The 12,302-nt window shown below is 39.9% G+C and overlaps 1 protein-coding gene across 3 annotated transcripts in view; it reads left to right on the forward strand.

Annotated features, from left to right (window-relative positions):
* Positions 1-243: 243 nt before the first annotated feature.
* LOC129431233 (B-cell receptor CD22-like) overlaps positions 244-12,302 on the forward strand; it is a 201,965-nt gene continuing 189,906 nt past the window's right edge. For all 3 annotated transcript variants that reach the window (XM_073874936.1, XM_073874935.1, XM_055189015.2), the window contains exons 1-2: positions 244-323; positions 485-526. In XM_073874936.1, coding sequence (XP_073731037.1) covers positions 293-323; positions 485-526 — 73 coding nt within the window. In that variant the 5' untranslated portion in view covers positions 244-292. The remainder of the gene's footprint in view (positions 324-484; positions 527-12,302) is intronic.

A 12,302-nucleotide genomic window follows, 5' to 3' on the forward strand; every position in this document is an offset into this window, starting at 1 on the left:
TTCTCTGATCTTCACTGGCAGTCTACCCTATTGTTTATTGTCTAATAAAATTAACTTTTGCATTGGGATCCTGACTCTGTTGTTCCTTACAGTACCTTTAAACCGTCGATGAGTAATTCTTCATCTACTTTCACAGTATGCTATTTCAGACACAGCCTATTTAAAAAAAAAGATAGGTTTAATTTCCTGTGAGGTTTATATTTATAAATGGTAATGACAGGAAGTCATTTTAGTTTTGCAGTGTCTTCATTGACGGAGAACAGCTTTGCTTTACTCTTGACTGCGGCTGCAAATGGAAATGTTTAAAATACTCCTTTTGACAGGTAAGACACAATATTTGGTAGGAAATTGTGTTTTTTTTTCTACATTTTTTTTTTAATTTTTAAGGGTGAAATATTATTTTACTATATTGTAGGTATTACAATTTTGTTGTAGGTATTACAATTTTGACATTCCATTTCTGAATGTTTCTTTTAATTTACAGTGGCAGTCATTGCACCAGTAACATCTCAAAATTTGGCTGATGGTAAGAAATTCTTAAACTGTAAAAAGTTTATTGTCAAATTAACAATAACTTACTGCCAACAATGATCCATTCATGTAGAAACAATGACAGTAGTCTTTTAAGCATACTGCAAAATGAAGTACAGTATTAGTACTGTTATTTATAATATGTGACATACAGTATTATATTGTTATACTGGAAAGTTACTGTTATTTTTTTACAGTGCCATTGTCCAGTCTCCAATATATATTACTGTATTTTTTACAATTAAAGAAAACTGCAATTTTATTGGTGGATGTTAAATATAAAGACAACAACTATATCTTTAAAAGTAGAACATTTATTGTGCAGTTTTAACTGTATATTTGTAACAATAATATTAACAACAAAAAAATGATAAAATTGTATACAAAAAGTTAAACAAAAATTAAAATCAGAAATGAACAAAATCAGTCAGCAATCAATGTATCAATAGTTGCCCAGATTATCCATAGACGGGACTGGGCGAGTACCTTGGGGCACCAGGCAATAGGGGGGCACCAAGGGTTCCAGACTGCGACCAAAATGTTTTTATTACAAATACTCGCGCATGTGAGGGAACCCGTGACAAAAATACAGAATGTGCAATGTGGTTTTAAACACTTATTTGCACCACACATCAATCGTTTAATGTCACCATGAGCTCCATTGAATCTACCAATGGGTCTACGCAGCCAACCAAAAAAAAATGTGGTCAAATGTGGTCACCCTGGGCCACTACACTGTGTTAATTCGGGCTTGTTGCCCTAGTGTAGTTACCCTAAATTTGGATGGAAAGAATATGGATGGAAAATTAAAATTCCACAAAATGGAGCAACAATTCAGATAACTGTTGGAGGGGTTGTGGCTTGGTGGGAGATCACCAAAAAAAAAAAAATGTCTTTGTATAGATCTACATCTTGAACCATCATATTTTGTGCTAGGGGTACTGCCAGCTGACCTTGAAGAGAATAACCAAACATGTTTGCCAACTTCATTGGCTTGTATTAGATGTGCTGTGAGGTACGGTATTACTCCGCGCCGGGAACCTTGTTTGTATTCTTGCAATTGGCAAAGGCGGATTATCGCCACCACCTGGGCTGGAGTGTCTATTATTCAAGCTCTCAGCGGAAGAATGTACGGGTGTGAGGCGTTTGGAAAAATAGGTCCACAAGTTTACAACGAATGGTAAAATACCTGTTGGAAAGCATCTTGTGCAGCGATTTTTGTGTGAGCATATCAGTGAACACCCCTGACCACTCGGTGACTTTCACGTCTTTGTAAACTACAGGTGGGAGGTGAAACAATAAATACCCGAAAATTCTTGGGGCAGCCGCATATGTCGAAATTTCTGTCAAAACCGTTCTATTTCATCATAAACAATCTGAAAACAGGGCTTTAAGTTTAAAATACCGAACTTGTCCTTTAACCCATTCGTGCCTGATTCTGCATGCTGAAACATTACATCTAATGCTGGTGCACGCAGCATCAGGCGCAAATGGGTTAATAGCGAATAAGGTAATTACAACCTCCTGGCTGAAGCCACACCCTCCAACGGTTGCACAATAGAGGGAAAGAATCCAAAATGTTTATAACATGAAGCATACAACGGCATTATTACAACTGAAAGTAGATGTATTCCTAAATAAATGGGCTTCCATTCCCCAACATTTTCATTTGATATGATTATTATGTAGACTATATTTTTCTTACTTTTATTTGACTTATTTTTCATATATTTACCAATGGTCATTTGTATTGTAAAAAATTCTGTATTTATCCACCAAATGTATGTCGTTTTGCAAAGACAAGGATCTTTCCCCTCACATATATTTTGTTAGAATGGAAGACATCTATGGACGACTATTCTTTTTGTAGACCTGCCCTTGACGCTTTACTGTACCACCAATATTGTATTATAAAAATGTGAATTTGTGACATACTATATGACTGCACTATGATGACTAGGATATAAAAAAAGTAAAAAAATGAAACAACCCAGCATAGATTCAAGATTCAAGAATATTTTATTGTCATTCTAACAATACACTACAAGAAGTGTAATGCAGAACGAAATTACGTTGCATAGGACCAGGCGCGGAGCTATGGGCGGGCCTGGACGGGCCTGGGCCCGCCCCGATTGACAGCTGGCCCGCCCAATCAGAAATGTAAAAAAATACTACTCTGTATAGTTAGACATGGATACTACTTCATATGGTGTATTTTATCTATTGCATGTTATGTTAAAAACAGTAAAATTATAATTAAGCCTGATAACTATTTAAAAACTATTATAAAGAAGTTGAATGTTGCGTTACATTATGGTTCTAATGAGAAAAATATTCCCGAGAACCTTTTTTGCAAGCAAGTGAAAAACGTATTTTGAATAACAACATGTTATAAATATGTGCTGCGCGCTTTCCTCTCAATAACATAAACACTCAACAAATATGACAGCGGGGTAAAAAATAGAAAGAAAGCATCTGATCACAGTGATGTTGTTTGATATAGCCTACAAGCTCTTTAACTCAGCACTATAAGTCAAGCCACGTTTATTACTACCACTTTATACAATATAGCCTATTGCTTTTAAGCCACAAATAGCCTGTCACAAATTTCTATATTACTGTATAATTTAGACATTAATTTAATAAAAATCATTATAAGCAGAAAGACGTAGGCTGCGAAAATATAATGGGTTCACTTCAATCCACACCACAGATGTTCTTGGTTTGCTTCTTATTTATTAAATCGAGGCAATTGTTTGATTAAACATTGATTAATATTAAGATACAATTTATACAAAACGAAATTCACTTTAAAGAAAGTCTTTTTACAAAACAATTTATACAAAACGAAATTCACTTTAAAGAAAGTCTTTTTACAAAACAAACCTATGCAGGGCTCGCAAAATCGCTACCCCGAAATCCCGGGGCTGGAGAATTCCTGTCGGGCTACGAAAGTGTATCTGCGCCCTGCCCGTCGGGCGGAGGAAAAAATATTGTAATGTGTTTGCATTCTCTCAGATTTAGTTAGGTAATTATATTGTATGTAATTCGGTGTCATCTTGTTAGTCATTACTATCCCCACTAACAAGTAAAACTGTCAGGAAATGAAGTGAAAGCATAATAAAACCCATTATTCCTTTCGTGTTCACGTCTGATATGCGCACTCCGCTCTTCACGCGTAGGCTACCCGCTTGCTCTTATGCTCATCAAAAGTATATTAAATGTTCATTTATTTCTCATTTCGTTTAACCTCAGAGTGAAACATTATTCTAGCAATTCCCTTTTTCTTTCTTTATTTAGTAAGTTAAATTAAATATGTGAGAAAGAAAATATATTTTTAGTGATTTGCATGAAGAGAATATGATGTTAGAAGCTTCATTTTAAGCATTTAGCAGCTTAATTTATTTAAACAGTTTTAATGGGCTATTTTAAAAAGTATTAGGTTTTTTGTGTTCATTAATATTTCTTGTCACTGTGTGCAGGTTCCTTTTTTTGTAGGCTATGACAGCCCAATAATTTTTTTTTACCAAAAAGGCTTAATTAATGTCATGTTGCACCACAATTCAAAGCACATCAATAATGTCAAAAATGTGACGTGCACTTCGGGTGTGTGTGTATGCTGTTTAAATTAGTGCTCTCCCCAATACGCTTGTGATTCCTGAAGTTTTGACAAATTTTATAGACTTGTTATAGTTTCTTATTCAAAAGTGACACCCATAGATTCAGGCCCACCCGGACTTAATCCATGCCCACCCATATGTCACGTTCTGCATCCGCCACTGCATAGGACCACCACAAAAACACACATGTAAACATCAGCAGCAGCCATAGATAAATGAGAATAAATATACTATCAAAAAATAACAAGCAGAGACATAACACAGCTAACAAAGCCCATATATACAATAATAGTCAGCATATACATATACACAGTGATGCCGGTAACGCGTTACTTAGTAACGCGTTACTCTAATTTTACCACTTTTTTTAGTAACGAGTAATCTAACGCGTTAATATTTCCAAACCAGTAATCAGATTAAAGTTACTTATCCAAGTCACTGTGCGTTACTATTTTTGAAATTTTCCTTAGTAAAATATATATTTTCTTGTATATTTCTTCTTGCGTCTCGGGAAGTGAAGTCAGGTGTGCGACAAGTCACGTTTTCAGCACGAGGACAATTCAGGTCACGTGTAAGCGACACAAACGTAAACAACGGAGAGAGAAGAGAGATGCAGCTACAAAAACACTACGTCAAATTTTTTAAAAAACAAACATTTGGAGTCGCGGCACGGCGCAGACAGTCCAACTAAGAGCAAGTCCCACCCGGTGATGCGAAGCAGTGAGCAGGAGTTCATCCACTACCCAAACAACAAAAGCTGGACTTCAGTGCAAAACCAGTAAGTGTGGGAGAGTTGAAGAACGAAAGTAACAAAGCGATTTTCTCCGAGCCCTGATAACATCTAAATCTCACTATGACAGCATATTAGCACATAACCTCTGAAAGAGTTGACAAATATCGCGTTATTTACTCACCGATTTCCACGTGTAGATCCAGAACTGTGTTTTCAACCATGATAAGTACATTCCAAAAGCGGTCTTTTTTTCTTACAACGCGTTGTTTTTCTCGTTTCATGTGTTACAATACTGATAAATCTACAAGGTATTTAGTATATAACATCCTGAAGACTTCTCAGTTTTTCAAAATAAAAGTAAGTCGAGTTTATAGAGTAAGTAGATCCTGTCGGGTCAAAAGTAACACTTGTTAGTTTTGTCCCGCTGCTAATACTGTGTATAATATGGTAAAAAAATTGATATTATTCTAATTTGATTTAATTTTATTTTCATAGTGTTCAAACTATTGAATTTTTTTTGTCTCAGCAATTTAAGTTTGTACTGTTGGTTGCTTTTGAAACATTTGATAAAACTGAAATTTAAAATAAAAATGTAAGTTAATTATTTTTTACAAAGATAAATGACAAAATAAGTTTGCAGTTACATATTAAAGAGGTCATAGTAATATATATTTAATAAAAACAACTGTAACACAAAAATCTATCATGTTTTGTGTTACTTTTGACCCACCTGTGTGTTACTTTCGTCCCTGCTGACAAGTAACAATTCACTACTCTTGTTTAAAGTGAAATTATACAGAAGTCGTTTTACATTTGTTCAAAATTCCAGCTGGTTTTGATAGACCACACTTGTGAGTTATTGACCACAACAAAAATATATCTCTGTCTAAAACATTAACTTTTAAAATTAAGTTTTTCTGAAAATGGCCCCTGCTCACCCCTATTTATGTTAAGTGAAGTCAAGAAAGACTCATATATATATATATATATATATATAAGTTTTTTAAAACACAACAGTTCAACTTAAAATGTCAGGAGATGCATTGTTGACGTTACTGTTAAAAATGCACTTCCAATAAAGTGAGTGTTGGCAAAACCGGTTGTCATTTTTAATGTTGAGGCAGTGGGGGTGTTGGCAGCTACTGGAATGTAACTAACAAAGTAACTTGTAATCTAACTTAGTTACTTTTAAAATCAAGTAATCTGTAAAGTAACTTAGTTACTTTTTAAAGGAGTAATCAGTAATCAGATTACTTTTTCAAAGTAACTGTGGCATCACTGCATATACATATACACCCCACAGCCAATTTATTTCACCCAACCCAAGCTATAGCGTGGTATTGTTCAGCAGTCTGATCGCTGTCGGAAAAAAACTATTTTCGGAACCGCACAAATCTACATCTTAGACTGCGATACCGTCTTCCTGAGGGTAGGAGAGAAAACAAGATGTGGCAGGGGTATGTAACATCCTTAATAATTTTGCTTGCCCTAGAGAGGCAACGCTGTTTGGCCAAGTTCTCAATGGGTGCTAGTGTTACCCCCATGATCCTCTCAGCTGACCTCACCACCCTCCTCGGGGCCATTTTCTCTGAAGCACTGCTGTTTTCATACCAAAGAGAGATGTTACTCGTTAGAACACCCTCGATAGTGCCTCTGTAGAAGGTCGTGAGGACAGATGGTTTAAAGTGAGCCTTTTTCAGTCTCCTTAAAAATACAGGCGTTGGTTGGCTTTTTTGATGAGGGAGTAGGTATGCAGGGACCAGGTCAGGTGATCAGAAATATGGACCCCTAAAAACTTAATGTGCTCCACAGACTCCACCATAACGCTGTTGATGAAGACTGGTCTGTGCACAGGCTGATTTATAGGTTTATAACCCAACGTGTGTTCTGTCTAGGGTTGGGAACCGAGAACTGGTTCTGTTTCTAAGGAACCAGAACCACACAGAATTCTTAAGTTTAGGTTCTAATAGCGGTTCTGATGCGGGCAAAGCGCTGGGAGTGGTCACTGTAAATAGCCATGTCTTACCTCATGAATATTAATTACGTTGAGCCACTGTTAACAGTCATGCAACCAAATTAACGCAGCCATAGAAAACACTCACCCTGCTAAGGTATACTTTGTATACTTAGTGTTAAACATGTCTAAACAGTGGCGGTTCTATACAAATTTCACTGGGGGGCCAAGGAGGGTCCAGTGTTTAACCAGAGGGGTACATTAAAAAAAGGGCAACAAATGATACTTAAAGATTATAGGGGTGGTTACAGGGATTAGTGTAAGCCAGTACTAGGCCTTAGTTTATTTATTTAGAAAATATAAGTAGTTTTAACAAACATGCCTTACTAAAAACTAGGGCTGGGTATTGGCAAGGGCCTCCCGATACGATACATATCGCGATACATGGGTCATGATATGATGCATTTCACGATACAATACAGTATGTTGCATGCTGCGATACATTGCTAAACTTTTTCTTTTTTTTATCAAAAATTTAAAAAATAGAGCTGAACACTTGCAGCTATCACGATAGTTAGTGTATCGATATTTTTGCACAGCCCTACTTTTGAGTTTGTGCGCGTATGCACACCGAAAAACAAATCACTTTACCATCTTTGTCTTTAGTTACTTTAGTTACCTAAAATTCCCACAATGCAACGCAAAAACCAGTGAGCATCGATGGTCCCTATGTTCCCTTACCGGAAATCGCGTGACCTTTTCTGAAGCCCTCTAACCGAAAAATCAATAAATACCCTACTCAATAAACTTCATAAATTGCAAACTTTTATAAAGACAAACGTTTGTTTTTGTTTTGATATAAACCCACATCGCTAGACAGTTAGGGACCACAATCTACTCAATATTTTAAATAATATTTATTTTAAATTGCTGTAACGTGGGCTGCTTAAATAAAGCGAGAGAGACGAATCCAAATGGAAAGAGGTTTTATTGTAAAATCCCAAACGGGCAAGGAAACAAATCAAAAAACGTAATCCAAAAAAACAGGCAAGGGACATGTCTACAGAAGCACGGGCCTCCCTTGGCCTCCTGCTGTCTAAAAGAAAGTCATAAAGTGTGGATTCTAGGGCTGTTGATGGTACAGTGCGACCTGCGGTGGTGTGCATGTCACAAACTATGAAAAATATAAAGTACAGTCTCACTCACCGAGATGTCTTTAAGTTTGTGTGAACAAATATGCACTACCAGTTCAGCATTTCACAGATGAAAATTATACAATAAACACGCACATAGGCCTCGTACGGGTGCTCAAATCTCAACATTTGCTTCACATTTCATGTCTAAAACCACGCTCGTCACTCGTAGCATTGAGTTTTAATGGTGCAGGTACTTTTAAATGACATTAGCTTGCTCAATTTTCTACCAATTTTCAAATGTGTTGATTTCTTACAAACGTTATTAACGTGGCTATAATTCTGTGTGCTTTAATATGTTTCATGAATTTTTTTTTTTTAGTATAAGTATGCAGTGTCATAGGTACATCTTTGACGTTTATAACAAACCAAACCGTTTGAAAATTAAGCAAGTTATGGGGTCCATTCTTTCACTTCATACATCCGAGATCAAATGAGTCATCCGAGATGTTCAGATCTCGCTAATTATGATCTTGCTTATCCAGTTCTTTGAACAAGCCTGCTGTTGATGATTAGTATGGCAGGATTGAATTATCTGAGATCACTGCGCGTTCGAAGAAAAGGTAAAACATATCGATAGTAGAAACACTGATCAGCCACGTTGTGATTGGCCGGTTGTTACAATAGACAAGAACACTGCTATTTTTAACCCCTGCAGTGCGCAAGCTATTGATGGAAGGTTGTGAACTTTTTATGACGCTGAATTTGTAAACCCAGTTAAAGCTACTTTTGTACATAAAATCACCCTGTAAAATATTCTGTGTAAATATAATCTTGATATCTTTACTATGCTTGTCAAAGATTGAAATTAATGATTGTAATTAAACTTTGATGCTCCTTATTAAAGTACGTTAAGTCTCTTTTAAAAACAGTTAAATGCTATTTTGTCTGTTTGTAACAGCAACTTAAAAAGCAGAATAAAAAACACAGGTGGTGGTCCTGTATCTTTATGTAATGTGCTGGCAGGAGTGATATCTCTAAACTGATTTTACAGAACATTTCTGGAGCTGCTGCTCTTTCTTAAACCCACAGCCAATGCAACAATTTAATTGCTGATAAATAACATTTGAATTGTAGTTTATTATAAGATTGTGTTTTCCTCTCTTTTGTGCAGTTTTAGATAATACACCAACCTTTTAGCAGTTCCCAATAGTGTGTTAAATGAAGTATGATGTGCAGTAAGGGAATGTAAATGTTTCCTTTCAGTCAGTCACTATATAAGCAGCAGGTGCAAATATGGAAATTAGCTTTTTCGCTTCGAAAGCCGGCAGTATCTGCTACTGAGAAGCTACTCTACTCTGGTGGGAATGATTGCTGAAGTTGGTTGGACTGGCAGTACCACAGCGGACGCTCACAGCATTCCACGGCTCTGCATCTTTTTTGTTTTGAGTTTAGTGTGTGCGTTGCCTTTCCCTGTGCGCATCATAAACTGGGCATCTGAGTGAATTTCCCTAACTGAGTAATACGGAGAGCTTTGTGCCTTGTTAAAGGCAGCAACTCTCTCGTATATCTGGAGATCAGCGTCCTTTTCAGGATGGCTTTTCGTCCATGCAATCTTGGGTGCGGAAAGTACATGGGTCCGAAGGACGGTCACGAGCGTTGTCTCTCATGCTTGGGCATCGAGCATGCGGAGGCAGCGTCCGCTGAGGATAATTGTTCTCACTGCGAGAGCATGTCCCTTGTGGATTTGTGGAGACGGTTGTCTTTCCTCCAGAAAAAAAAAACGCCACAGTGGATGTTTGCAGCAATAGACCTGAAAGATGCGTACTTTCATGTGTCCATGCTCCCTCGTCACAGATCGTTTCTCCGCTTTGGGTTTGAGGGGCGGGCATATCAGTACAAAGTTTTACCATTCGGGCTGTCTCTCTCTCCCCGTGTGTTCACGAAAGTTGTGGAAGCGGCGTTAAAGCCCCTGAGAGAGAGCGGTGTTCGCATTCTAGCTTAATCGACGATTGGCTTATAATAGCGCATACTCGGCGGACGCTTTGCACGCACAGAGGCTTAACGCTTCGGCATCTCGCCCGTTTGGGTCTTCGGGTCAACTGGGGAAAGAGCAAACTCTGCCCCACGCAGAGGATCTCTTTTCTCGGTATGGAACTGGACTCGATCGATTTATCGGCGCGTTTAACAGAAGCGCCTGTTCAGTCAATTCTGACTTGCCTCGACTCATTTCGAGGGAAGAATACGGTCCCGCTGAAACAATTTCAAGAGCTCCTGGGGCATATGGCAGCAGCCGCTGCTGTGACATCGCCCGGGCTGCTCCATATGAGACCGCTTCAACGTTGGCTTCACGATTGAGTCCCGAGGAGATCGACCCCCAGACGGTTCAGCTAATTTGGAAGAAGTTCGGTAGTGCGCAGATAGATCTGTTTGCGTCGCCGGACGATACCCATTGTCGCCTGTTTTATTCACTAACCGAGGGCACCCTCAGCGTGGATGCGTTGGCACACAGCTGGCCGTGGGGGATGCGCTAATACGCATTCCCTCCAGTGAGATTAATCGCACAGACACTGTGCAAGGTCAGGCAGGACGAGGAGAGCCTTTTACTGATCGCGCCTTACTGGTCGACCAGGAATTGGTTTCCAGAACTGATGCTCCTCTCGACAGCCCCTCCCTGGCAGGAAGGACCGTCTTTCTCAAGGAGGGGGCACATTATGGCAACCGCGCCCCGACCTGTGGGATCTCCATGTATGGTCGCTGAGTGCGCGGTAGGTTGTGGTGATTTATCGCAAGCGGTATCTAACACCAACGCGAAGACCCCCAAGAATCACCCGTTAATGTCGTGCTCTCATATCTTCAACACCGATTGGAGCGTAGCCTGTCACCCTCCACCATTAAAGTTGATATTGCCGCTATATCTGCTCATCACTCGCTTATAAATGGCAGATCGGTCGGCCAGCACGATTTAGTTATTAGGTTTTTAAGAGGTGCTCAAAGGCTGAACCCTTCTCGCCCTCCCTCTATTCCTCCTTGAGACCTGTCCATGGTGCTGAAAGCCCTGCAGGGACCCCCGTTCGAGCCTCTGCAGTCTGCGAGTCTCAAGTTTTTATCAATGAAAACTGACCCTGCTAGCATTGGCCTCTGTGAAGAGGGTAGGGGACCTACATGCATTCTCCGTTGACAATTCGTGCCTTCAGTTTGGTCCTGCTGTCTCGAGCGTAACACTTAGACCCAGGCAAGGCTACATGCCCAAAGTTCCCACCACTCCCTTCAGAGATCAGGTGGTGAGCTTGCAAGCGCTGCCCCCGGAGGAGGCAGACCCAGCCATGGCTTTGTTGTGCCCCGTACGCACACTGCGACTCTACGTGGTTCACACGCAAAGCCTCAGGACCTCAGACCAGCTCTTTGTCTGTTTTGGTGGTCAGCAGAGAGGGAAAGCTGTCACTAAGCAGAAGATGTCTCATTGGATAGTTGATACTATCGCCCTGGCTTATAATCTGCAGGGCATTCCTTGTCTATTTAATTTGAGAGCGCACTCCACACGGAGTGTTGCCTCATCTTGGGCACTCGCTCGTGGTTCCTAGCTGACAGACATCTGCAGAGCTGCTGGATGGGCGACACCTAATACGTTCATTAGATTTTACAGTGTTCATATTGAGCCTGTCTCCTCTCGTGTTCTTTCCTCATCAGGGGGAGCACGGAGAACAGACTCGCATGTCGGCTTGCAGCCCCTGACTGATGACATTAAGTGTCAGTATGGAAAGCCATCAGGACAAAAATGCTTAATGGTTTGATTTGTTCTTTCTCCGCTGCCTTGGCAGCTGATGTTGCGGAGCATTGGCTGTCAGCCTTTCACTACATGTATCCTCACGAACCTATGTGTTTGGCTCAGGCTCCACATTGTGTCCCCTAAGTGGGGTTCCTCTGTGAGTATTTTTCCTTGGGGTTAATCCTACTAGCCCATGTTTCCCTCAGCAGAGCACTGCTTTGCTTACACAGCCACGGCTGTCCTTTATCAACTAAGGTTGTCTTTTGCCCACCATTAGCGTGACGTCGTAGTGACCGACTGAAAGGGAACGTCTCGGTTACGGATGTAGCCCTCGTTCGCTGAAGGAGGGAACGGAGACATCACGTCCCGTCGCCACAGGTGCTGCTCCCTGCTGTCACGGCCGGTCACATTCTGCCGGCTTTCTCAGCGAAGAGAAGCTAATTTCCATATTTGCACCTGCTGCTTATATACGCACCTGGCAGGGTGGCGCCAGCATTATGCAAATATCTCAATGCCAAGTTCATTGCCGTTTTAGTAGTTATCGAAGCAGATTGGTCCCTCT

The sequence above is a fragment of the Misgurnus anguillicaudatus genome, chromosome 13 (genome assembly GCF_027580225.2).
Source record: "Misgurnus anguillicaudatus chromosome 13, ASM2758022v2, whole genome shotgun sequence".
Taxonomy (NCBI): domain Eukaryota; kingdom Metazoa; phylum Chordata; class Actinopteri; order Cypriniformes; family Cobitidae; genus Misgurnus; species Misgurnus anguillicaudatus.